The 27,374-nt window shown below is 42.6% G+C and overlaps 1 protein-coding gene across 1 annotated transcript in view; it reads left to right on the forward strand.

The window, feature by feature from the left end:
- Window positions 1–26,667, forward strand: part of LOC147629272 (calcineurin B-like protein 1) — a 48,810-nt gene extending 22,143 nt beyond the window's left edge. The window contains exons 2-9 of the mRNA XM_086812530.1: window positions 14,219–14,408; window positions 15,966–16,048; window positions 16,146–16,205; window positions 16,453–16,561; window positions 16,668–16,720; window positions 25,764–25,844; window positions 25,961–26,073; window positions 26,190–26,667. Of these exons, the coding sequence (XP_086668656.1) occupies window positions 14,330–14,408; window positions 15,966–16,048; window positions 16,146–16,205; window positions 16,453–16,561; window positions 16,668–16,720; window positions 25,764–25,844; window positions 25,961–26,073; window positions 26,190–26,253 (642 nt within the window). The 5' untranslated portion in view covers window positions 14,219–14,329 and the 3' untranslated portion in view covers window positions 26,254–26,667. The remainder of the gene's footprint in view (window positions 1–14,218; window positions 14,409–15,965; window positions 16,049–16,145; window positions 16,206–16,452; window positions 16,562–16,667; window positions 16,721–25,763; window positions 25,845–25,960; window positions 26,074–26,189) is intronic.
- Window positions 26,668–27,374: the final 707 nt, after the last annotated feature.

Consider the following 27,374-nt stretch of genomic DNA (forward strand, 5'->3'; position numbering starts at 1 on the left):
TGTAGATTCTTCTTCATCACATGCAGGGAAAGACGATTTATGAGTAAATCTTGTGCAGGATAAGGATGCATCATTAGAGCATTTCTCTCAGTGTCAATGAAAGACACGACACATGGTACTTTGACAGTGGTGCTTCTAAACACATTACCTCACATAGGAATTTATGGCTGCCCCTGATAGCAAATGGGTAACATGTCCAAACAATTCTTCTTATCCGGTTCAAGGTGTTGGTGAGGTGATCCTCACAACAGCAGATGGTGCAGACTTATGTCTTCCAGATGTATCCTCTTTTGCTAAAAGAGGATATGCAATGAACTTTGAGGACGACAGATGCACACTGAAAGACCGTGAAGGTGGCTATGCATTGGTCACTTCTAGCACATTGTACCATGGGTTATATTAGCTTGACAAGTTTGACAGGAGAGAGCATGATGCTCATGTGGTTACCACTCTTACACCTGCCATGCACGAGGCATAATTGTGGCATGCCAGGTTTGGGCATGTAAATTATGGCAGTTTGATGCTATTGCAAAGGCATAAAATGGGACAGGATATGCCTCATGTAGAACTACCACCAAAACATGTATGTGAAGGGTGCATATTGGGTAAGATGCAGAGATATGCATTCCCAAAAGATGGATCAACAAGGGCTGTCCGGAGATTACAGCTTGTGCACAGTGATGTGTGTGGTCCTATGCGGACACCATCTATTGGAAAGCATCTATACTTTGTAACCTTTATCGATGACTACTCCAGATTTGCTTGGGTGTATCCCTTGAAAGCAAAATCTGATGTATTTGCATGTTTTTAGCATTTTGTGGCACAAGCTGAAAATCAAATAGGTTGCAAAGTGCAGACCCTCCGTACATATTGAGGGGGGGAATACATGTCCATTGCTTTCAAAGCTTTTATGCACAATGACCAATGACATATTCTTCTCAGCAAAATGGTGTTGCTGAGAGAAAGAACATGTCTTTGATGGAAATGGCTAAAGGCTTGCCTCACAAATTGTGGATGGAGGCAATAATCTGTGCTACATGAAACCGGCCTCTGGTAGAAACCAAAGTGCGGTAGACTAGCAGTCACCCCTCCACTTGTAGTCCAGATATAAAAACAAATGTGATTGGAGCTAGAGTGCCCCAAATGTGAAAAGAGAAGGACACCTGTTGGCCCCAAAGCTTGGCGCCCCTTTCGGTATTTCTTTATTCAATTTCAAAAAGATGTAAAGCTGAGTACAACAAAACCAGCCAGGAGAATACACCTGTATGTCCAATCTGGCAGCCCACAATACCTCTTAGCACAGAGGATTCTCACACAGATCTATGTCCCACAAAAGCAACACTCTGTGCTTCCCTCTGATCAGCCAAGACCATTCAGCAGGACAGCCTTGAGCACATATCTGGCATATCTCATGTACACGGTTCCACAACTCAGCACAAACATACATCCACTGCCCAATCTTTGTTTCTACCCTTTCAATCTGCCATACCCTTCCTCTCACAAGGGGCCAGATAGCACAACTCTGCAGCAGACATAAGCCAATGGAAAGAAAGATAGCACAACTCTGCAGCAGACATAAGCCAATGGAAAGAAAGATAGATGGACTAGTTCAGAGCTTACCAAGTCAGTTCGTGATTCTGCACCCATGGAACAGTTCGTACCAGTTTACACTTGACAACGATTGTCTGTACTCTTTCCCCTACAACCACTTGACTATTGCACCAACCAAGCTCTGGAAAAGCTCTGCTTGCAACTGGAGATGCTGTACCTATCCGTACAGGTCAGTAATTCACCACTGTACTTGTCCATACAGCCTCTGCACACCTGTCTGAATCTGTCCATACAGAACTGTACGGAGTGCTGCTGTCGCCTGAGTCTATCTATGCGCCTGCTGTACCCGACTGTACGAGCGCCTGCAGTCAGCCGCCTGTGTCAGCAGACGTACAGCCACTTGTACCTGCTGTACAGTTCTCTGATGGCTTCACCTGCACCAGCTTGCAACAGAGCAGCAACTGCCTGACTTGCGTCGCTTGTACCTGCAGAAGCCGGCTATACCTGCAGCAGCAGTTCTGTATGGGCAAACTCCACCTGGGCTGTACGACCTGCAACAAGTGGACTGTACGGCCAGTTTAGCATAGAAAACAGCAGTCAAAAACAGCAGCCAGCAGTCGACGTTGCTTCTCCTCTTCTCCACGCTTGAGAACTTGCACGTAGGTTACACGCCTCCCAAAAAGCTAGAGAGAGAGAGAGATGAGAGAGGCATGCAACTCCCAAAAAAGAGAGAGATGAGAGGCATGCAACTCCAAAAGTGGAGTGGCCTCTCTCCAAAAATGTCCTAGGGTCCCAGCTTTAATAAACATTAAAGTTCCCTAGGGACCACTAAGGCCTAGGGGCAACCATAAATAAAACATTAAAATATTAATGTTCTAGTTTCCTCCTTCACACTTGGAGATGTCCACACATCATTCTCTCTGTCCTGGCACCCCAAATGTGAATCTTTTAATATTTTTGCTCAGCAACCACCATGCCCACACTTGTGCTGTTCCATTTTGAAACGGGACCTTTAATTTTCTTGAAGAGAATAATCAAAAACTCATAAAAATACATCAAATATTAAAACAACTACTTGAATTAAATTGAACATTAAAGCATATGACAAAACATAAGGCAAGAGAAAGAAAAACATCACCATCAACACCATGCTGGGTGCAATCTTCCCCCCCCCTTGTGCGTGGCCTTCCCCCACATAAGAGTATTTTTATTAGCTTTCTTGCAAAAATAGGCCATAGTCCCCAAAAATATACAAAGTGTGCTTTTAGAGAGCACGACACTCTTCCACAATAAAAATAGAGTGTCCCAAAAATTGGGGCTAGGGTAAAGCCTTTAGGCTTTATTAAATTCCACATTATAAATGTATCTTTCCTAAAGTTCAAAATGGAAAAATCAACTACTAAGGTTACTAAATATGATGCGCATAAGAAACATTTTCCTCGACATTATTTATCAATCCTCGTAATCTTCTTCACTTGAAAATATAAGCCCAATTAATAATTAAATCAATCCCACAAATATTAAACTGGCACAAACCATAACCAACTCATGACTACCAGGCGTAAGTACTTCCAGGGATCACCCTGCCAATACAAACCTAACTGAAATAATCATAGACGGCCCCAAGCATACGTCATATACCGCACGTATTAATATTTATAGTGGTGTCACCCACGATATTAACCTAGCCGGCATGACGCAAGAGTAACCTAGGCGTCCCCAAATTACTCAAGAGGAAAAAATAATATTCTTAAAGAGGACTTAAAATATATTCTCATAACATCCCTCTTGCTTGAGTTTGCAATTGTCCTCAATTGCAGGTTTGCTGGGTTTGAAAAGAACGAAGGATCTCAGGATAAGCTCGGAAAAATTTCTCGGCATCCATTTTGCATCTTCTTGAGGATGGTTTTTGAATGTCAAAAGATATTTAATTAACATGGATCATAATAATCTCCCCTTTTGGGAATCAAGTGTCTTCAGTTGCGCAATCAATGAATAGATGGCGTCATGGCACAAGTGGAGGACAAGATCATCATATCAAACAATTTCTGAAATTAAAACCAAACAAGTGAACGCATGTGAAATGTATCTTAGTGTTCCCTACCGCAGAGGTACCTTCCACATACAAACACTCGCTGGTGAAAGATAGAAGACATAGATACGACTGGTGTAGCCATGTAAAACTAATCTAATGTCCCATACCATAGATTAATTCCACACGACACTACCTTAAGAACAGAAGTTTGAGACGGAGTAGCTAATTTCCTCTGAAACTTTCATTTTGACATAACTTTTCTCTATCCTCAAAATTAGACTACAAGTCTTATTTCAAAAAAATGAATTTGGTTGAAATGAAAATTCTTATCAACTTAAGATTGAAAAATAATCACTTACATTATTGTCAATAACTTGATGAATTTTGGGAATTTGTTCTTGATCTTAATCTTGTAATTGTCTAACTAAATTCTTAGGATTTGTTTTTGATCTTAATCGTGATGAATTCTTGAGATTGGTTTTTGATCTTAATCTTAATCTTGTAATTGTCTAACTAAATTTAAAAATTATAATCTTTGAATAGGTTTATAATTCTTGAATTTGTGAATCTTACTTGTAAACAATGAAATCTAAAGGGGATCTTGATCTTAAGCTTAATCTTAAACTTGAAATCAGAACTTGAGAAAAGATAGACATCTTGCGTCCTAGTTGATAGCAAGAACTTGATATACTAGTAATGAATCATGGCTTAGATTAAAAATACTTGAATGGACGAAAATTGAGAGATTAGTCTTTAATGAATCATAATTGCAATTCTTGAATAAATCTTGTTCTTAAGGGGTTTAAATCTTGTGGTTGAATATATCTTTAACTTAGAGCAATTCTTGGTCTAGAAAGAATCTTGTACTTGAATAGATCTTAAACTAGAACACTTGAAAATTTAAACAAAACTTTACTTGAATTGGTATAAACTTCGTAACTGTGATTGGTATACAACTTAAGCTTGGTTTCTAATCACTTGAGAGCTATTTACTTTTCTCATCATCACTAAATTCAATGGTGAAGCAATTGATAACTTGAATCAAAGATTGGAGAAACTTGCTTGGTTCTTGAATCTTCAAATTAGTCTTAATCTTCTATGAAATGTCTAGCAATCATTTTTACTTGAATTTGGGTAACTAGATCTTGAAGATAACTTTTGCTAATCTTGTCTCGATCTTTCTAGTTAGGTCACGGTATCTAAAATTCTTTTTAGGAGCTAAAGTTTTCTAACTAGGTCTAGAAGCAAAGAATATTCAGAAAACAGATACAAAAGCAAACAAGAAATTGTATACAATAAATAATTTTTTTAGAGTCTAGGTAGATGATGTGGTTGACCTCCTGTCGAGAGAGATCCAAGAATGGGAGTTTAGGCTATATACTAAAAAGGGGGGAGGTGGTCCATCTAAAGATTATAACCGGTCCGAGGGGTTCACACGTGACTATTAATGCGATTAAACACTAAAAATAAAGGCACATAGTTTAACCACTTAAAACCACAAGCACACATAAGAAATATAACTATAGACAAATCTTATCCCTTTCCATCCTGTCTGCCAGTGTCGTCACAAGGTCTAGACAATTAAAGGTGCAAATCTTTCCCACGTTCGTCAAAGAGGGTGAGTGGTTCTTCTTGGGTGCACCGGATGAAATTTTGTTTCTCAGGAAGAAAGACCGGTAGTGAGCCTTGCAGGCACGGCCCTGGATTGTTTCGTCACACTGCTTGTCAATAATTCGGCCTAGGTGCGCTGGATGAGTTTTTCGCTTCTGACACCACACTGGGACCGGATGGGCCGGCGCCCACTTGGAACTTATGTCATATTACCAAGGAATATTTGTTCGTTACAAGCTTCGAGGGCCTCTCTTGTTCCCACACAAGGAACAGGCCAAGTTATCCAAAATACTAAGTATGAAGTCCCAAAAGATAGTCACGTGCATCCCACACTTGGATGCCACGTGGACATATCTGTACAACAGGTGCAGACCTTGAGTGGTAACTGGTCCCTTGTGAGCCCTAGTCCGGGACAAGTCAAGCAAGGTTCCACTCTAAGCGTCCACGCCCCAAGGTTAGCTGTACAAGTCCTGTACATGGTCTTGGTTAGGTGTGCACAATGCAAGTCCCGCACTACTCCCATGTGTCAATCCATACTACGAGTCACCCTCTGGAATGATGTAGAGGTGTATTAGGCTTTGCCTAGGACACCAATCATAGGTCTAGAGATCTTTTAACATACATACCTTGGTATGTAGGTAGGTAGGCAAAGGGGCGGCCCTGTGGGTCACCCCAAAGGGGCCTAAGGGTGTCACCAATTTGGTCCCTTCACCAGTCTTGACCAATGTTTCACACGCTGATTGGAGCCAAGGTGTGAACGGGGATTTTCCACACAAGCAAGGAAGTCATAGGATGGAAGACACCTCTGTAAAGCTAAGACTTGTTGCAAAACATGTGTGAAGGTTTATCTGGCATATCTCTATTTGAAGGCAGATTATAGGACATGAGTTTATAGGATTTTACTCACTTATATGGTTTATAAGGGTACTTGTTCACACTTATTTATAAGTGGGTGGACATGCGAGCTTATATATATATATATATATATATATATATATATGTATGTATGTATGTATGTATGTATGTATGTATGTATGTATACGGTGGCCGTTTATAACTCCCAAAAGAAGAGCTTTTTGATATTTATGGAGAGGCTACCACTTTTGGCACAAAGGGGAAAAGCACATCTATTTCTGGGCTGGTCGACTCTATAAAAGGGTGGAGGAGCTTGAGGCATGATCATCCCTAGGCGGCAGCAGCATATTCTCTCTCCTTGGAGCGCTGGCCGTACAGCAGGGAATCTCCAAGCACTGTCTTCTCTCTAGTTCCCTGGCTGTGCAGCAGCAGCAGGCCGACCTGCCCTGTTCCGACTCCTGAGTGACTGGCCGTACAGCAGCAGATCTCTATTCCGGCCGACCTGCAGCAGTCAGTACAGCTGCCCCCTTTATCTCTCTCCAACCTGGCCGTACAGCAGCAGATCCTTCTCTCTCATCTGGCCGTACAGCAGGTACTGCTGCGGGTCTTCTTTGCGCTGGTCGTACAGAGTATCTAAGAGCAGCTCTTCTTCTCTCTCGTCTGCCTACGTAGCCGTACCACATGGAGTTTTACGCAGATCTGGCCGTGCAGTCGGCTACAGCCAGTTGCTTTTCTTGTTTCCTCTCAGCTGTATACAGCCGCACGGAGCCCCCACACGTGTGTTTTCAGTCAGAGCCTTTTTCTCTCAGATTTGGCCATACAACGGGCCAAGATTGAGGTTTGTTCTTTTGTTCATGGACTGTTTTTGGGATTGGTTTGAGAGCTCTTCCGGGCTGTTTTTGGGAGGAATCTGGGACAGTTTCGAGAGCTTTTCTGGGGCTGTTTTGGAGGAATCTGGGATAGTTTTGAGAGATTTTTTGGGGCTGATTTGAGGCTGGGCTATTTTGGCATGGAGTTTAGGGCTGTATTTGGGACCATACCGGGCTGTTGTTTCGAGGCTGATTTGCACTAGTTTATGGTGCTAACTGGTACCTAGATCTTTGAGCAAGTATTTACTGAGCTGTGTGGAAAATCCGGTGCAGGATTGCACCCGCACATTAGTCTGTTGTAACAATTTATTCATTCGAATAAAGAAGTTCCTCGGGGGGGGGGGGGGGGGGGGGGGGGGTGTTTCCGGCTCAGTGTTGTGTTCTTTTTGGTGTTGTTTATGGTTCTTCCGCTGCATCTCAAGTTTGTTTCTAGTTCTGTGTTGCCTGTCTGTGCCCCGAGTGATCCAGGTTTTGTTCCATTGGACTGGATTGGTTTTGAAGTGCCTTGCGTAAGAGGGTAGCCCTTGTGGGCCACCCTAGGGACCAATAAGGTCCCATGGCCAAGCCCACCAGCCCATGGAAGGGCTGGGCATCCAGTCGGCCAGGCCTAGATTGGCCTGGGCAGCAAGGCAGCCAGCCCATGGTGGCTCAGCCAGCCCAGGAGAGGCTTGTTAGGGTTAGGGTTCCACAGGCAAAGACACACAAAATCAGCAACAACAGCAAGAACACTTGAGATGGTGATTGATGCTCACACAAAGAAGGATTGCATAGAATGTGTGGAGCTCAAGAGTTGACTCCATAATATCAAAATACAATAATAATGGTGGTGTCCTTTCACACCGGATGTCCAAGGGGAAAAACCCAAAGGGAGAAAAGTGCCCTTGGTTAACCCATGTTCACATGTGGCACTACTCATAGCATATATGCCAATAAATACCCCCTATAGTGGCAATGTGAACCTATACAAGGTCGGTAGCAGATCACTCTCTGTAGGAGAGTAAGCCTAAAGCTTTGCGGAAAGCTTCAAACTTTTCTTGAGACCGCCTTCGTGAACAGATCTGTAACATTGTCTTGTGTAGAGCAGTAAGATAATGAGATCTCCCCTGCATGAATCCTCTCCTTGACATAATGATAATGAATCTCTATGTGCTTAGTACATGCATGAAACATTGGGTTTTGTGCCACAGCTATAGCACCCTGACTATCAGTGAGTATGGTGGTTGGTGTCTGCTGACACTCACAAAGATCAGTCATCAATCTCCTCAGCCATACAGAGTCTATTATGGTTGTAAAGGCTGCCCTATAACCAGCCTCATAAGTAGATGTGGCAACAGTGGGCTGCTTTTTGCTCAACCATGATATGCATGAATGCCCCAAAAAGAAACAATTTCCACTGGTGGATTGTCGTGTATCATAGTCACCAGCCCAATCAGAATCACTGTAAGCATGTAACTGCAAGCTGCCCCCCCTAAGATATACCAAAGCAAGATCCAGGGAACCCTGAAGATAGCGGAAGATCCGCTTCACTACTTGCCAATGCTTTGTACCTGGGTTGTGAATAAATTTGCTACACTGGGAAACCCCAAACTGAATATTCGGGTGTGTGTTGCAAAAGTATACAAGGCAGCCCACCACTTAACTATAAACACTCACATCAAAAGGCTCTCCAACATCATATATGCTTAATTTCAGCCCTAGCTTCATCGGAGTAGAGATGGGCTTACAATCTTGAAACCCAAATTCGTGCAACAGCTTTTGAATGTACTTTGAGTGGTGTACATAAATCCCAACATTTGTCTACACAAATTGTATGCCCAAATAATAATGCAACAATCCCAAATCTGTCATCTCAAATGACATTTGCAATTCAGCTTTAAATACCCAAATTTGTGCAACAGCTTTTGAATGTACTTTGATTGGTGTACATAAATCCCAACATTTGTCTACACAAATTGTATACCCAAATAATAATGCAACAATCCCAAATCTGTTATCTCAAATGACATTTGCAATTCAGCTTTAAATACCGAAATTTTCTTCAGATCATTCCCAGTTAGCAACATGTCATCCACATAAAGAATGAGCATAATTAAAGTGCCATGATCCGCTTTCACATAGAGGGTGCTCTCTGTTGGACGATTGCAAAAACCGTGCATGGTCAAATAAGTATGTATCTTCTCATACCAAGCTCGGGGAGCTTGTTTGAGACCATAAAGTGCTTTTCGAAGCTTGCATACTTTGTTTTCATGACCATGCATCACAAAACCAATGGGCTAAAGCCTGATTTACATAAACTTCTTCCTGCAAATCCCCATTGAGAAAAGCTTATTTTTTTACAACTAATGCACTTTCCATCCATGATGGGCAGCCAATGCAACAACATATCTAATTGTGGCCATACGAGAAGTAGGTTCGAAAGTCTCATCATAATCAATGCCCTTTTTTTGGGAATATCCTCTCGCCACTAGCCTGACCTTGTACTTATCAATGGTACCATCAGACTTTCTTTTCAACTTGTATACCCACTTTGTGCCGATGGGCAGCAGGCAAGTCTACCAAATCCCATGTGCTGTTTTTATGGATAGAATCCATCTCATTTTGCATGGCTTTCACCCAATGTTCATCCTCATGAGCCTCTTCAAATGAATCTGGCTCATCTACATCACAAAGTGTACTCATGCGAGCAACATCTGCATGTTCTCTTGCATTACGTAAACCAGCCCACCAAGGGGAGCTGAAAGTTTGCTCTCCTGTAAAGTACGGAGCAACCAACGAGGCACAACTCTAGCCTCTTCCGTTGTTGTCTGCTCTTGCTCCACTGCTTCCTCGACATTTTGAGGTGTAATGAGCTCATTCATGGACTGATTTTGAGCACCCGAATGCTTTTCATTAGGCAAAGTTGATGGCTGATCTATTGTGCCATCAATTCCCAATGGGAGTAGTCCTTCAAACATGTTAAGTGGGAAAGGTGGCTGTCCAAAAAATTCAGCCAATGACTGGTCCTGAATTTTCAGCAAACACAACATCTCTACTGTCCAAAATCCTGTGTGTGGAAGGATTAAAGAGACGGTAGCCTTTATTGCCACTACTGTAACCCACAAATATGCACTTAGTTGCTTTGTCATCAAGCTTACCTCACAATTGCTGAGGTACATGTGCATAAGCTATACATCCAAAACTCTAAAGTGATCAACTTTAGGTTTCCTTTCATGCCAAGCCTCATATGGCGTTATGGTTTTCAATGCTTTGGTAGAGCATCTATTCAACACATATGTAGTGTCATGACCCTGTGAAAATGTGTTATGATCCATGTTAATTAAATATCTTTTGACATTCAAAAACCATCCTCAAGAAGATGCAAAATGGATGCCGAGAAATTTTTCCGAGCTTATCCTGAGATCCTTCGTTCTTTTCAAACCCAGCAAACCTGCAATTGAGGACGATTGCAAACTCAAGAAAGAGGGATGTTATGAGAATATATTTTAAGTCCTCTTTAAGAATATTATTTTTTCCTCTTGAGTAATTTGGGGACGCCTAGGTTACTCTTGCGTCATGCCGGCTAGGTTAATATCGTGGGTGACACCACTATAAATATTAATACGTGCAGCATATAACGTATGCTTGGGGCCGTCTATGATTATTTCAGTTAGGTTTGTATTGGCAGGGTGATCCTGGAAGTACTTACGTCTGGTAGTCATGAGTTGGTTATGGTTTGTGCCTGTTTAATATTTGTGGGATTAATTTAATTATTAATTGGGCTTATATTTTCAGGTGAAGAAGATTACGAGGATTGATAAATAATGTCGAGGAAAATGTTTCTTATGCGCATCATATTTAGTAACCTTAGTAGTTGATTTTTTCATTTTGAACTTTAGGAAAGATACATTTATAATGTGGAATTTAATAAAGCCTAAAGGCTTTACCCTAGCCCCAATTTTTGGGACACTCTATTTTTATTGTGGAAGAGTGCCGTGCTCTCTAAAAGCACACTTTGTATATTTTTGGGAGCTATGGCCTATTTTTGCAAGAAAGCTAATAAAAATACTCTTATGTGGGGGAAGGCCACGCACAAGGGGGGGGAAGATTGCACCCAGCATGGTGTTGATGGTGATGTTTTTCTTTCTCTTGCCTTATGTTTTGTCATATGCTTTAATGTTCAATTTAATTCAAGTAGTTGTTTTAATATTTGATGTATTTTTATGAGTTTTTGATTATTCTCTTCAAGAAAATTAAAGGTCCGTTTCAGTGGTATCAGAGCTTTGGCGTAATTTAATTTTCTTGAAGGCGGTCAAAAAAGAGGTGAAAGAGACAAAAACAGAGGTGATTTTGGTAATTTTCTTGAATTTAAATTAAAGAAAAACACGTTTAGGGATTTTTGTTTATGTATGGATGAAATAAAGCTTGTTTTTAACCATTGGGTAATAAATCTCCATCAATCTATTTCCCAAAGGGTAAAACTAGGTGGAAAACCATTAGTGGGTTTTCCAAAACCATAAAACCACCTTCCTCTTCGCTAATCCTCTTCTTAATCTGTCGGTACGGATTGAAAGAGCAAGCAGAGGAGCATGGAGAGCCATAATCAGAATTGCTAAACCTTCCCTTTGCTCAGTTTCTATAATCAAGGGTGGGAGGTGATGGATTTTTCTTAATTTCTCTCAATTAGAAAAAGCGCACTAGTCTGTGAGAAATGAGTAAAAGCCATATATATATATATATATATATATATAAATTTTCAATTAGTCTTTCTCTCTCTCTCTCTCCCTTCTTCATACCCGAGCGACAGCGCGAGGAGGCGCTGAATTTCTTCTCTCCATCCGACCGGCGATGCCAAGAGCTGCGAATTTCAGGGGGGGAGGAATTTTCAGACCATTATTTGTGCTTATTTAAGCTTAAAAGCTTTGTTATTACAAAGCTTATATTAGCTATAAGCTTTATAAGCTTAAAATGTTTATTTTTATTTTTTATTAGATGCTGTGATTTCTTTTCGTGGGCTGTTTCCTTTTTGCGCTCCAGCGTTTGGCGTTGGGCATTGACCAGGTTACAAGCTTTAGTAAAGCTTTCATAAGCTTTTTAATAAGCTTAATAAGTTTAATATTAAAAGCTTTATGAGATAAAGCTTAGTATAAAGCTTTGAATTTTTAAAGGGGACCATATCTATAAATATATCACCTCTTCTCTAAATTTGGGTTAGCTGAGCTAATAGTTTCAGGCTGAGAAATGTTTGAAAAAGCTTTTATTATAAAGCTTTGTTAAGTTTTTTTTCAAATAAGCTTAAAGCTTTACAAATGAGATCAATAAAATGTTTTACAAAGAAAATATTTTTTGACTATTCCCATCATATTTTATGGAAAAGAATCTTTTACTTCAAGAGAAATTTTGAGACTTTAGTCAAATTCTTGTGAATAATGTTGTTTTCTAAATCCTCATGAAGTATGAATAATGTAAACAGCTTGTTAGTGAAGATATCATTAAAATATTGCTTTAACCTACGGCTAGTTTTCTAATTTTAAAAGTACATGGATTATTTCTTGAAAAATTATGCATTTGTGTATTAAGCTAACTTGGCAGGACTCACATCTAGCTCGACATTCGATAAGAAACCCTATCTTTTCTCTTGTTTTAAATTTATCCTATTCCTTTTAATTGTCAAGAAATGGGTGAATATCCATCCGTAGCACCATCGTACTATTCAGGAACAGCTTGATTCTCTCTATATTCTTTTGAATCAAGAACGAGAGCATTGGGACAACTTTCAAAGAAAGATTGAACGACATCTGTCTAGACTGAACAATTATATTAAGAAGAAAGTTAAAACTGTGAAAGCATCTGACATGCATAGCCCGACCAATGATATCGTATCCAAGCTGTCTATTGTCAAGTGTTTCAGGTGTATCACAAAGCTTTAGTTCTATAGAGATCACTTCTTGATGGTTTTAGAGGATGGCTTCATTGAGGCATGAGAGGATCTTCACATGCCATGAGGATTGCCATAAGTTGGTTGAGGGTGTCCTCCCAATGCCTTAGGATTGAGTCTAGGAGAGCTGAGGGCATCCCACGCAGTGTTGCATAGAAATGCGTTTCTTACCTGGTGGAAATATACGAAACGTTTTGAATGTTTTGTGTTGTATGAAACACGTTTTTTTTGCAGCCTGATTTTAATAATGCCCTAGACCACGTTGCCACATTTCGTACATTTTTTTGTGCGTGTTTTCCAGAGGTGGTTCCCTGCATGTTTCTTGATGGGGTGTGTACCAACTTAGCCAGTGATAGTGCACCCGTGACAGCCCCATGTGCTCCTTGGTGTCCTTGGGCCGTGGGGAGGTCTATTCGAGGGGTAATTTTCTTTTGTACTTTATGTACGTTTTCTCTGCAGAGCTCACAGAGAAGTACTCTGTGCTCAATACTTCTTGCATATCTTCCTCCCCTTGCTCTATTGAAAATATACATTTTTTTTTGGTATATTCCAAGTTAAAAATTCTATTTTGTTTGAAGCCTTTTTGGACCGATTTCTTACCTTTTAGGAAACGTTTCAAAACATGCGAAACCCGTTTGATACCTGCTGTTTCAGAAACGCCTGGCAACACTGATCCCACGAGAGGCCTGGATATTCAGGTTATGTAGGATTGGGGGGATTGAGATGGATGAGCATTAGATATGCAAATGACCAGTCTTACTATGAGTTATGTAGGAGATCCGGTGATCATGATGCCCACCACCACCTAGAGTTGACGAGACGAGAGAGAGCACAGATGTCACAACCAAGGCCATGACCCTCTGACACCATGCACCCGGGGAGTCACCAAAGAGGGTGCAATCTCTCTAGAGAGCCTAAAGTCCCCGCCCCCAGATATCTAGTCCTGCCAACTGCAGATACAGGACATCCTCAGAGGCCGTAGAGATGTACCGCCACAAGAAGTAGACATTGTTGCACTCTACACCATTCAGGAGGTAGAGGGGCAAGCTTTGACTCTTTTTTGTATGCACGGACTTACGTCATACATCATGTTTCCGACCTCCAGTTATTCATGGATCATATATACTCATTTTCAGTCTCATAGACCCTTTGGGTCTTTTCGTAGACGTTTCATAGTCTTTCTTTCTTTCTTTCTTTGTGACGTTTTTATCTGAGGCTTTTTAGTGTATATGCATTGAATTGCTACTAGAAAGTCTCGTCGTCGAAGTACATACGTTCTCTGCTCACAGTGTGTTGAACTTGAAGAAGTGTTCCAAATTGCTTTATTAAATAACTTAATACGATTTTAAATTATCTTTTTAAAGGCAAAGTTTGCTATCACAGGTTTCCAGGTAGTGATCAATTAACCGGAGCTGGAGTCAAATCACTTACATTGAAGCTGGAAAGGAAACTTGAAGGGTTTGTGACTGCCTGGATTATGCTGGTGGGCTCTACATGGGCTGCTTCAAATCTAAGCTCACTAAGCAGCCACAAGGGTATGAAAACCCTGTAGATCTAGCAGCAGAGACTTCGTGTAAGTTGACTTTCTATTACAAAGTCCAGGGTCTACAAAATTAGTGATAAGTTTTGAAGTTAGGTCAGGTGTCAAATGCTCGTCTTTGAAGCTTGATTCCTTGTTTGTTCATGCTTTACATCTTAGTAAGCTAATGCACTGTACAGATGAGTTAGAGAGCCATGATTTGTTAATGAAAAATAAACAGATATATCTATATTTTTTGCTAAGCGTGGGTTTGGATACCTTTTTTCCAATCAATCAAAATAAGGACAGCCCATGAAATCAACCATGATTTGTTAATGAAAAATAAACAGATATATCTATATTTTTTGCTAAGCGTGGGTTTGGATACCTTTTTTCCAATCAATCAAAATAAGGACAGCCCATGAAATCAACCAGTTTTCATACACAAATGTAGATTAGATGCCGGTTTTATAACTAGATTATGTGAAAATTCATTTCTTAAAATAAGGGTAACAAAAATTCTTGACTGGTTTTCTTTAATTTCAGCACACTAGAATGCTGTTTTTTTTCCTTCTAACACTGCCCTTGGGCGGCTAGAAAGACAGCTGTGGTTTGACATGTACATCAGCACATTAACACGACCAAAGCAAAATTTTGAAAGGCTTCATTTAGTGACAGAAAATGGAGTTAACTTGGTAGTGTTGTAGGGTCTCCTCATTGCAATGGCATGAGCTTAAGTTCACTTTTGCTCAAAAGCTGTCAGGTGTCCACACCTTTTTCAGCCTGGTGAGGGCCAGATACAAAACTGCAAAGCGGCCCTTCTGGCTCAGTGGGCCATCCTAATAACCATCTGTCTTTTGTGAACTCAAAAACTTTGGACGCACATTTTTTGCTCAATGTTTGTGACACATTAGCAGGTTGGCGAGGTGTCTGCCAAGGTGACTACAGTAATGTTGCGAGAGAAGTTGGGGATAAAATGGTCAGAGACAGGCATCCCAAAGCAGGCTGCCTTTGGCCCACCAAATGGGGACTAGTGGATCAACCAGTAAGCATGTATGCCCCAAATCTCGCAAACTCTCGAGAACCCTAAATGTGGAGCCAGCCAACCCTGTAGCCAATGCAGCAGTTTGGCAACTTTGATCCGCTCACTTTCAAAGTGGAGTGATTAGGGTGTCTCCTACTATAGGTTTGGCACTAGCTGAGCTGGTTGTTTCTGTGGCTCCATGAAAGCTCATTTAACCAAGTGGGTGCACCGTGCACCCCCCCCCCCCCCCCCCCCCTTTCCCTTCCTTTTCTCCAAAGCGTCTACGAAGGGAGAGAGAGGTCATCATAGGGGGCCTAAAGTCTATTCCCAACTGGCGTCCAGTCATCTTGAATCGAACATTCTGGATGTGGAGGAGAGCTGCGAGGAATAGCTGTGAGGAAATTGGGGCCCAATATACACGTGATGGTCTCAATCAGCTTTTCCTTTCATGATAAATGGCTGGTTTTCCTTTCTGATATAAGATCTCACTGTATATGTCTTTTTGCTATAGTTGTGAGGCTGTGGCATGCTGTTGGTTTCTTCATTGTTTTTCAAAACTATAGAAATATATTCATTGTTTTCTGCAGTTAGTGTAAGTGAAGTTGAGGCCTTGTATGAGCTTTTCAAGAAGATAAGCAGCTCTCTCATCGATGATGGGCTGATACATAAGGTAGAGACTTATTTCGTTTGCTTTTAATTTGTTGTACATTCTGTGTTTTAGAATTCATATGCCTCTAATGAGAAACCATAATTGATTTGATTTCCAGGAGGAGTTTCAGTTGGCCTTGTTCAAAAACAGAAAAAAGGAGAATCTTTTTGCTGATAGGGTAACCTTTTTTGTTTTGTTGACAAACTGCTACATTTACTATGCTAAAAGGAAAGTGAAATTATTACTTTACAGATGTACACTCCCGTCTTTACTGTCAGATCATCTGACGATGATGGGTGGCAGGCACTATGGATGGCAATCAAGCCCATCCAGCATCTGCCCATCTGCATTCTGCTGAGCATTTGTGTAAAGGCCTTAAAAGTTCAGGAGGTAGCTTGACTCAACTCACTATTTTGAATGGACAGGTGTTTGATGTGTTTGATTTCAAAAAGAATGGAGTTATAGAATTTGGTGAATTTGTTCGGTCCCTTAGTGTCTTCCACCCAAGTACACCTGCCGACGATAAAATCAATTGTAGGTTAAAAAAAGAGCACTATTGAAGCTTTACCCAATTATAGTGTCGTTATTATTTATCTTATTCAGTTCACTCAAACATAAATGCACTCCTTTTTGCCTGCAGTTGCATTTAAGCTATATGACTTGAGAAACACTGGGTACATTGAACGAGAGGAGGTAAGCTTTTATCATATTTTTCTTAGGCAATGCCTTTTTTTTTTCTTTGCTTTGGAAAACGTGATTCTATTATAAGTAAAGTGGAGAACATATGGAAGAAACTCAGATTACAACCCTCATATAGAGGAATGACTGAGGAGGGTGGGGCTCCCTCCATAGCTGGATGTTCTCTCGGAGGAGACTACATCTGAATCCAAGAGAGAGAGAGAAAGAAAGAAAGAAAGATTTTATTAACGTCTTCCAAAAGACCGAACTCGGCCTATGAGACAAATCGGAGTACCTGTATGGGGTATCCTCTGTCATCCCAACAAAATGAAAAAGTACTGAACAAAAAAGCTGAATCTGGGTGTGCAGGGGATGGAGCTCTACTACTAGGAGAATGCAAAGCTATATGCATGGAGTATACAATCATGATATGCAACCTAGCTAGCTCCATCCTGTACCATACTGGGGGTATAAAATGGTATACATCAGTGAAGGGGGTGTCCACAGCTCCCTGAAGAACATGCCTGGGTGTGCTCTGAAGCGAGCCAGTCGCTCCGCACCCTCTCTGTGAAACTGAGCTCTGATCTCTGTCATCTCTCTCTGGTATAGGCGTGGTGTCCAAAAGCCAGGTGTCCTCTGTCTCCTGCGGGCTCTAAGTGTCTCTGCTCTCTGGAGAGTAATTCCCTGCCGTGTAGGGGCTGGGAGGGGGATGGATCTCTGAAAAAATGTAGTAATCTGTGTCTGTCGCCCCCCCTCTGGAGCTGTCTGAGCCTGTAATAATGTCTCTCTGTGGCGCTGTATGTCTAGAATGTATCTCCCCAGTATGCGCTGGTCTGCTGCCTCAAAGATCTGGCGTAGGGAATGTGGCTCTCTGAATAAAATGGGATATCTCTCTCTGATGGCTGTATATGCTCTGCATCTGCATACATAATGCTCCTCACTCTCCACCTCCTCTCTGCACAATCTGCATACCCTCTCCTCTCGGGGGATCCGTGCTGCTCTGCCAGTCTCAATCTCCAATCGGTGTGATGAAACTCTGAGCTGACCAATAGCCACTCGGGAGCCGTGTGGTAAAAAGCCCTCCATGTATCTAGGCCTCTCTATAAATCCATCATCAGTGATACTCATGAAGTGATCTCTGTAGTATAGCATCTTCGGTGGAAGACGATATTAAAAAACAAAAAAGTGACCTCTTTGGCCAGCCTTCGCCTACAACCTGTGCACACGTAACCTAGTGAGAGAGAGAAAAAAAAGAATCAGATGCTGTTGCATCTTCGACACCCGGCTAGTCCCAACAGTGATCAGGTGTTTCTCTACAACACCAAATTGAAAAAAAAATTCTATCGCCTCCCTTCCTATGCAGCACATTTGTCGGGCACGTCAACAATGGTTTTTTTAATTCTACACAACAACAAAAAACAAAAAAGACCATACATCAGGTGTGCTCCTTCCAGTTTCTCATTTTATACTTGTAAAAATACACACAAACAAACATGTGGTATTTCCGTGCTCAAGAAACCCAGCGTTTCATCCTTCTCTGGGCACAGTACTCTTCGGGAGCCAACATTACCTTCTACGGGTTGAAGACACCTACTCACATTTACTGGACGCATCTTGCCATTTTCCAGTGAATCTCCCTTTACTACGGTAGCTTATGGGCGAAGGGAATTAGAGTTCAGTTACATTCAGGACTCTCCTCCTCGGGCACCTTCTCTGGCAACATCTGAGTGCTTACTTGTGTACCTAACCCTCCACCTCGCATCTTTCGAGTACAGGCTTGCTACACCACCTACCTCAGAGCCTCGCTAGTACGAGGTGTGGATCTTTGCGGTTACAACTCCCGAGGAATACTTGCTCCATTATACCTTTCTTTTGCAGCGGTACCCATACGTGGGCCTCTCCATTCCAATGTGCCAAATCCTTTCCCACGAGCTTGGTCTCTATCCAAAGGGACCACCTTCCTTCTCTTTAGTGTACGCGCTGCCTCACCAGATTATTCTCCTCGGACACCTACACCACTACTCGAGAGTCCTAGCCCGACCACGGTACGTGCTGACCCCCCTGCTACACCGGGTGGTCTATTCTTGCTCCCCCCTTGACAACCTCGTCCCGACCTTCCTCCATGGCATCGACTCGCCCTTCTGGCGATGGTTCTCACTAGGGCACAACAGCGCCAATAGGAGATGTAGCAACGCGTAATCCAATTCCATCTCCTACCATGGCGGATGAACCAATCATCGAGGACGAACCCGTTCTCACCTGATGGCAGCAAGAGATGCAGACCCAGATGGCAGCTATGCAAAGTCAATTCCAGAAGACTTTGGAGACTCTCACATCGCAGATGCAACAAATGAAGTCCTGATATTCTCAACCTGCAAGTTCGACGGCTTCAATCGACGTACCAGTTCCAGACACTGACGTGGTTCTCCCAAAGGTAGAAGCTGATGACTTTTTTATCGCTTGTTACAAGTATCAAAAAACTAAGAAATTGGATATTAAACCTCGTGAGTCCTTTTCCGGTCAATGCAATAAGCGTATACTTGACCAATGACAGTACAAGCTCCGCTTGTACTTCGATTCCATGAACCTCACCGATGCAAGAAAGATTACCTTCGCCGTGTCTTTGTTGGAAGACAATGCATTTTTATGGTGGCAACGGCAACTATCTGATGGGAAGACCGTTTGTCATGTGCACAGTGGATATCTACCGTGTGCTATACGCATGCAAGACTAGTTTCGAGGCTTGGGGAAGCTTGGAACTAGGCAGGCTGATTGACGAGCTGAGTTAGGGAAATACTAACGGGCGGGCACCCAAGTACGGACGAGCGGGCGGCCAAGTGTGGACGCCCGATGACCAGCCAAGAGCCTATAAAAGGGTGGCCAAGGTTAGTTATTGTATGATAGAGATTCTCGCGAGTTTGTGAGAGCTCTATGGTCTTGGAGCCTGGATCTAGTGTAGACGTGCACCTGCTTTATGCAGCCGAGGCCGGTAGCAGTCTCGAGGCCCGCGAGGGCAGCTTCGTGGTGGTATGGGACGTCGCGAGGAGGAGACTGGTTGGTACGTCAACCTAGGGGGCGAGCAAAAGCAGCGAACCAAGGAGATCGTGGACACGTGGCTACACAAGTGGCAAGTTCACTTTGAGTTTCATCCATATGATGATGGAAAGAAGATCCAGTTAGCAGCAGGTTTCCTGTCTGGCAAAGCTTTGCTTTGGTGGAAGGAACTGAACCCTAAGCCAATGACTTGGGCACAATTCGTGACCAAGACTCGATGACTGAGTAGTCTACTATTTAGGCTGCAGGAGGTCAGTGGATGATTCGGAATGGTTTGCTATTCCGTAATGACAAAATTTGTGTACCACAGATCCCGGACATTAGGTCTAAGATTCTTGAGGAGTGGCACGACGCCCCTTCTGCTGGACACCCTGGGGTACACAGGACGCTATCGTTAGTGAAACACACTTTTTATTGGCCGAAGGTGAAAGGGTATGTAGAAGATTATGTTCTCAAGTGTCAGATTTGTCAGGCAAATAAAGCTGAACGCTTTAGACAGGCTGGGTTGTTGCATCCTTTGCAAATCCCAGGTAATAAATGAGAAAGTATTTCCATGGATTTTATTACCGGATTGCCAAGAACACATCAAGGCCATGATTCTATTTGGGTTGTGGTAGATCGCTTGACAAAAATGGCTAGATTTTTACCAACCCGGAAGACTATTACAGCTACGCAATTAGCTCAGCAGTTTATCAAGCAATTGTTTAGACTGTACGGGTTACCGCAGGACATAGTCAGTGATAGAGACTCGTTTACGAGTGATTTTTGGAAACTTGTTTTTGAGAAGTTGGAAACAACTTTGAATTTGAGTTCCTCAGATCATCCTCAATCTGATGGCTAGACTGAAAGAGTGAATCAGATTTTGGAGGATATGCTTCGAGCATATGTATCCAAAAGACAAAGTTCATGGAAGGATTATCTTCCTATGTTAGAATTTGCATATAACAGTACTAAGCATACGAGTACAGGGTTTAGTCCTTTCATGCTTATGTATGGTTTTCAACCTAGATCACCTGTTACAGTAGGATTCTCAGGACTTCAGCACGATGCAGCACGTAATTTTTTGCAAGATATGTAGGAAATGTTACAAGTTGCAAAGGAATCTATTAGAAGTGCTCAAGACCGAGACAAGTTTTATTCTAATAGACATCGTTCACCTAGAGAGTTCTCTGAAGGAACGATGGTGTATTTGCGAGTTCCGAAAGATTCCGAGACTTTACGGACAGGTAGATCTCCGAAATTATCCCCTAGATACTGTGGACCATTTCGTGTTACACGACGGATTGGTTCAGTTGCATATGAATTGGATTTGCCTTCTCATGTGAAAGTTCATCCTGTATTTCATGTCAGTAGACTTAAGGAAGTACTGGGTGGAGCAGATCAGTTAGTTACTCCTCAAGAAATTATAGATGTCCAAGACATGACATTTATTCCGCACGAACTTGAAAAGATTCTTGGCTTTCGTGAACGAAGATTGCGACATACGCTTATCACGGAATACAAGATCAAGTGGAAGGATCGTGTTGAGGAGGACGCTACATGGGAGACATTGACTTCTCTTGAGAGAGATTACCCTGGCTTTTTACTGAGCTCAGGAGTGAGCTCTTAGAGGAAGGGGAGTATGTCATGTGCACAGTGGGTATCTACCGTGTGCTATACGCATGCAAGACTAGTTTCGAGGCTTGGGGAAGCTTGGAACTAGGCAGGCTAATTGACGAGCTGAGTTAGGGAAATACTAACGGGCGGGCACCCAAGTGTGGCCGATGACCGGCCAAGAGCCTATAAAAGGGTGGCCAAGGTTAGTTATTGTATGATAGAGATTCTCGCGAGTTTGTGAGAGCTCTATGGTCTTGGAGCCTGGATCTAGTGCAGACGTGCACCTGCTTTATGCAGCCGAGGCCGGCAGCAGTCTCGAGGCCCGCGAGGGCAGCTTCGTGGTGGTATGGGACGTCGTGAGGAGGAGATTGGTCGGTACGTCAACCTAGTTAGCTCAGCTCGTGGCTCGGTGGGGACAGCCAAGACTGTGGGCTTGCCCACGGCTGTCATGGTTGGGAGGTGAGTCAGGCCTGCACCCCCTTTGTTGTTTGTTTGTTCGTTTGTTTGCAGGATTCGAGTTTCGAACCAAGATCGGTCACGAGGGGATCCATGGGGATTTGACACCGTTAGCACGTGGGAAAAATTCGAGCATGTCATCCGTAAGTAGTTCATACCTGCCAATGCGGATTTTCAAGCATGATCTCGCTTATGCCATTTGACCCAAACAGGATCATTGGCCTCTTATATCTCGTAGTTTACCAGCTTGGTACTGTAGATTTCAACATTATCCCCAGAAGACAAGCTACATGCTTTTGTCGAGAGACTTACCTCCACGTTGCGTACGGATCTTCACAAATATGACCTAGTCGACCTCGCAGCTGCTATTCGCTATGCTGAATGCATAGCTGATATCCCAGTTACACAATGGGGAGCTCCGTCACAAGATCGCCCAGACTCTTCTACTTTCGGCAACGGTAAAACATTCGTTCGTTGTCTTTTAATCATTCTGAGCGTCAGCCGTTCTTCCAACCACGTGCATCTGATCGTGGACGGGACTCTGGACGTGACCAATCTCGCACTCATCTTGCAATAGCTTCGCCTTCTTGTGAATAGCAAAAGACAGGATTATGCACAATTTATAACGGCAACCATAGATGGTTTGAATGCCCTAAACGATCCAATGCTCATCAAAACCGTAATGTAGAATCTTCAACTTCAGAAGACTACTTCGATAAAGGAAAACATGCAGTAGCTCATACACTTCATGTTAGTCCTAACCTTGACACATCTATTACAAACTTTATTGAGTTGGTTGATGACAAGATCGAGGATTCTTCCAGCATGACTTCAGAAGAACAACAAGATGATATTGAAAAGTTCTTGGATTTTTTATCTCAAGATGATGAGTCACCATCGATGGGTTTCTTCAAAGACACAGAGACTACCAAAGCGGATATAACACTTGTTTCAACCTTACCCACATAGGATGACACAATCGATGTTAAACAAGAGGATAATGTTTTCAACATTGCAGAGAATTTCACACATTCTTCTAACAACTTGGATGAGTACTTCACTGCTATGAAGCAAAACACTTCAACAGATACTGTTTAAGTATCATCGAGAGAATTAATGGTTGAACCTTTAGATTCTTCTACACCGCAGCATAGCCAAGTCCACTTCAAGTCCAACATTTGGACGCAGACAAAGAAGAAGACATTAAAGAATGATGCTACGACTTGGGATTTAGCATTTAAAGCACGACAGCAAGAGAATATAGAAAACTTGTTCAATATTTCCTAGTGTCAGCTTCACCACAAGCATAAATGGCTTGATGACAAAGATCTGCAGCAACATCAAAAGTCTCTTCTTTAGCTAGAGTCTTATTTTAAGTGGGAGGGGATGTCGTGATTTTGACTTAATCTCTCTTAATTACTCTTAATTATCCTTAATTACTTTTAGCCATTGAAAGGACACGAGTGAAGGGTCACACCTTGTCACATGGGTCATCACCAAAGGACACGTCTCTTCAAAGGGACACAGTGTTTAAGTCTTTTAAATCATGTCTTAAATCACTAATAGACTAAGAAGTCCTCACAAATCCTTCCATGGAGTCCTTCCACATGTACTAAACCATGCCTGGAACACACACCAGGGTCTATATCTACTCTTCCATGGTGTTCCTCCACATGTGTAGGTTTTTAAAAACCGTTTCGAGGTTTCGAAAGCTAGAAACAGGTTTTTTTGTTACTATGCTCATGAGCCAATAACTCACTTATATAGACTTGGGGCTAATAATAAAGGAGGAAAGCACACTTATTAATAGTTATAGTTAAACATAGGCTTTCACATTAGCTGGTGTTGTTTGATGAAGATGATGATGTCGAGTTCCAACCTTCAACGATGATCAAGTTCGACTCGACGCCCTTGGTAGAAAGCACCTTGTCGTGGAGCCCGTATCACGATTCAGGAAGCCCAAGCTTTCTTCGCGAGATGGAGCCATGTTTCTCTCCAAATGCAGACCCTTGGTCAGAGGAACTAGCTCACGGTCACTGTTTGCTTCCCTGGGCTCCCCAAGGAGGCACTTCTACCGATGTTCAGACGTACCCTGGGACAGGTGGTCGAGAGCCCCCTGCCCCCCCCCCCCCTCCCCTTCCCTGTCAACAGCAGACAGTCGCTATGGCAGCTGGACTCCCCACGCTCCGGATACTTGTAGCCTCCCTGAAGAACCTGCCTTACCATGTGGTGCTCCCCGCCTCCACGAATCTCATTTTTGATAGGGAATGTTGTTCTCCGGCTCCTGAGTGAGTGCTTCATTTGTCGACAGATGGGATACCTTCCCGACACCACGGCACCTCGGCAGCTGGGACTCCAAGCACGGAGTCCCCCTCCCCCCTCCACTCCCAAGAGGAGCGTGACCAGAAGCGGCAAACTGTTGGCGGGCCGCAACCGCCGGCACGACGAACCCGCCAAAAAAAAAACCCAAGGAGCCGGGGCAGCCTATCCTCCTTCCGGAGCCAATTCTGCCTCACCCCCCTCAGGATGTGCTTGTTGACACCACTGGTCAACCTCACCTGCTACTCCCTCCTCCCCCGGGCCCGCCCGGCGCCTCCACCCACGACACACAGAGGAGATCAGCCTTCCTCCTCAAGGACCCAGCAGCCGGCCCCACGTTGCAGATCTGTTCAGGGTTTCTTCGACCCCGTGGAGACCCAGATCTTCTCCACCTCCATCCCCAAGTTCACCCCAGCTTCACCAGGGGAGCCTCTCAGACTCATAGGGCATCCAGTGGACTACGCCGACTTCAAGTAGAGGCAGGAGAGTTCTCTAAGGATCGAGCATCCCTCTGGGTCTGCATAGTCATGCACCACCCTTGCCGACGTTGGAGAGTGGTGGTTTTCTTCTTCCCCTTGAGCATGGCTTCGAGGATGGTCTGGGACGACGAGGCTGTGTATCAATCTCATGTGGTGGGAGACATTCGGGTCTCAGAATCCAGATGCCATCAGGACTTCCTGAGAGACTGCTAGGTTGGAGCTCCTTCACCTTATTCTTGGGCTTAAGGGGCACACCTCTTCATCGTCTTCCACATCAGCTTCGCAGTGGAATGTGGGGTCTTTCTTTTCCATTTCCATTTCCATTTCCATTGTGTTGGGACCATTTTGATTTGACAACTATGGCTTGGGTTAAGGGAGATCAGTGCTCAACCTCATTCGATGATGAATGCTTCTGTTCTATATAAACCTTAATACCTAAACAACCAACGTTAGCACATACAAAATAATAATAAAATAAATGTTGGGTTGCACACTTAACCCCCAACAAAACCCACAATACCGATCTGTGAATGTGTCACGTCCACACATGCACCTTTGGGATTTTCAAGCATGCAAATGTTCATATCCAAAAATATCGGGAGTGTCCAGGCTCATAAACATTTCATGTTCACATGTTCATGCTCGAGGTAACACGTAAATATGATAAAAATAACTCAAACAATTTTTTAAGAAAATCCATATCTTCCAGAGGTTTGTACTATGCTTCCAAACAGGAAGCTCTCTTGATTTGGTTGCTAACGGCCATCTTGATTAGTCGCAAACCATTATACTGATCAAGGTGGGGATACATATGGTCGCAGCTGGTGACACGGCCACCTCCATTTCAAATTGGAACAGGAAGGGTTCTACTTTACTGAATATGACTTTGTTGGCCAAAATTGCTTTAAGACCAACTAGTGCTTTGGTCATATCATCATGATTTAAACATAGACATTCTAACCATGCATCGACAAGCTTTGTTTCCACAAGAAAATTGCTGCAACAATCAATCAAATCGGATTGTTTGTTTGCGACAACTTCATGCTTCTCAGAACTTGTTCTAGATGGAGTAGTAGCAGCTTTGGATCTCATGGCCATGCATTTAGGTATTATCCTTTTATTACAGTTGGTACGAATACACTGTTGTGGTGCAGGTTAAGATGATGTTGGATGCATTGCTGACTGAGTCAGATATGAGATTATCAGATGAAGTGATCGAAACTATTCTTGACAAGGTATTATTAGTAATTACTCATAATCAGCTCTCCTAGTAACTCTCTCTATTCTTGGTTCATGCATGCAGAGGACTTGTACACTACTACTCATCTCCCTTCATGACTTCACATTGCAGACTTTTGTAGAAGCAGACATAAACAGAGATGGCAAGATTGACATTGATGAATGGAGGACTTTTGTTTGCCGCAATCCATCCCTTATGAAGATAATGACCTTGCCTTACCTAAAGTATGTCTTCATCTACCTTACCTTAACCATGTGGTCTTTGCTTCAGTGTGTTGTAATCCTATCTTCACATGTTTGGGGATTGTAGACTCAGATATATTCTGTTGTGGATGTTGTAGGGATATAACGACGGCATTCCCAAGCTTTGTTTTCAACTCGGAAGTTGATGATATAGCTACTTAGTTCATGATGTGAGTATTCTCGTTTGCTGGATGTATTGCCTTGGACAATGCATCTGACCTGTGGGCAGCTGCAAGTTTGCAGGACAATCCTGTCATGTCCTTTAATGGCAATGCTTGCTTGCCAAATCGTCAGGCGGAAAGATGGTGTGGATGCTCATGTCCTGCATACACTGCAGTGATGTGGAAGGCGGTGTGGCAATTGAGTGTGCAGTTATAATCATTTGTAACGACCTAATAATCTGCAGGGATCTGCAACCTGCTTGCATTGCAAGTGCAAATAGATGCTCCAACCTTGGACCATGCATTGGTTGCTTGCTGTTGTACATTAACGAGTTCTGTACGAGTATGCCATCTATTTGAAATTGGAATTCCCTTCGTTATTTTTTCATAGAGATCAGCACAGCTGGGGCCTCAATCTATTTGTCAGTTTGTATCTGTGTTCCATGCTGGTTTGCACTACAGTTGGATAAACTTCTTGCTAGGGCGGCTGTGCTTGTGGTTTGTTGTGTATGTTTAAAATGTACAGTCGTGCATATGCAAACCAAACCATGCATAGCACTAGCAGGTCAAAGATGCTATAAAAAAACAAAGACGATATAACAAAAAGGAGATTAAGACTTCAACAAGAGAAACTGATATTGTCCATCAACAACTAAAGATGAAGATAATATCAAAAGCACGCCTATCAACATTCTGAGAGTCATTATCACGATAAAGGCAAATCTCACAAACTCCATGCACATGAACAGGTTAACCAACATCAGTTGTTGACCACCAGTATGGTTAAGTGCATGTGTGCGTGAGTGGAAAAAAATCCCCATACACAAGGTAGGCACAAGTCTTCCCTTAAAATTATAATCATAGGGAGAACACGCCATTCTCTCATTTAGTAGAGTACTTTCAGTGAATTGTTATAGGACCACGTGTGACTTAGTACTTACGTGGTGGGTGCTTGTTTTAAATTGTTCTCCTTGCTTGGTTAATATTTGTTGTCGGGTTGTCATGATGTGCTCTTTTTGAAGTAACTTTTTTAAACTAGTGTAACATCTACATAACTGATATAATATTGACCTCCACCCGGAAGCTCAAACCCTATGACCAATAAAGGAACACCCACAAGAA

The sequence above is a fragment of the Cibotium barometz genome, chromosome 18, assembly GCF_041138505.1.
Source record: "Cibotium barometz isolate CiBa-2024 chromosome 18, ASM4113850v1, whole genome shotgun sequence".
Classification (NCBI taxonomy): domain Eukaryota; kingdom Viridiplantae; phylum Streptophyta; class Polypodiopsida; order Cyatheales; family Cibotiaceae; genus Cibotium; species Cibotium barometz.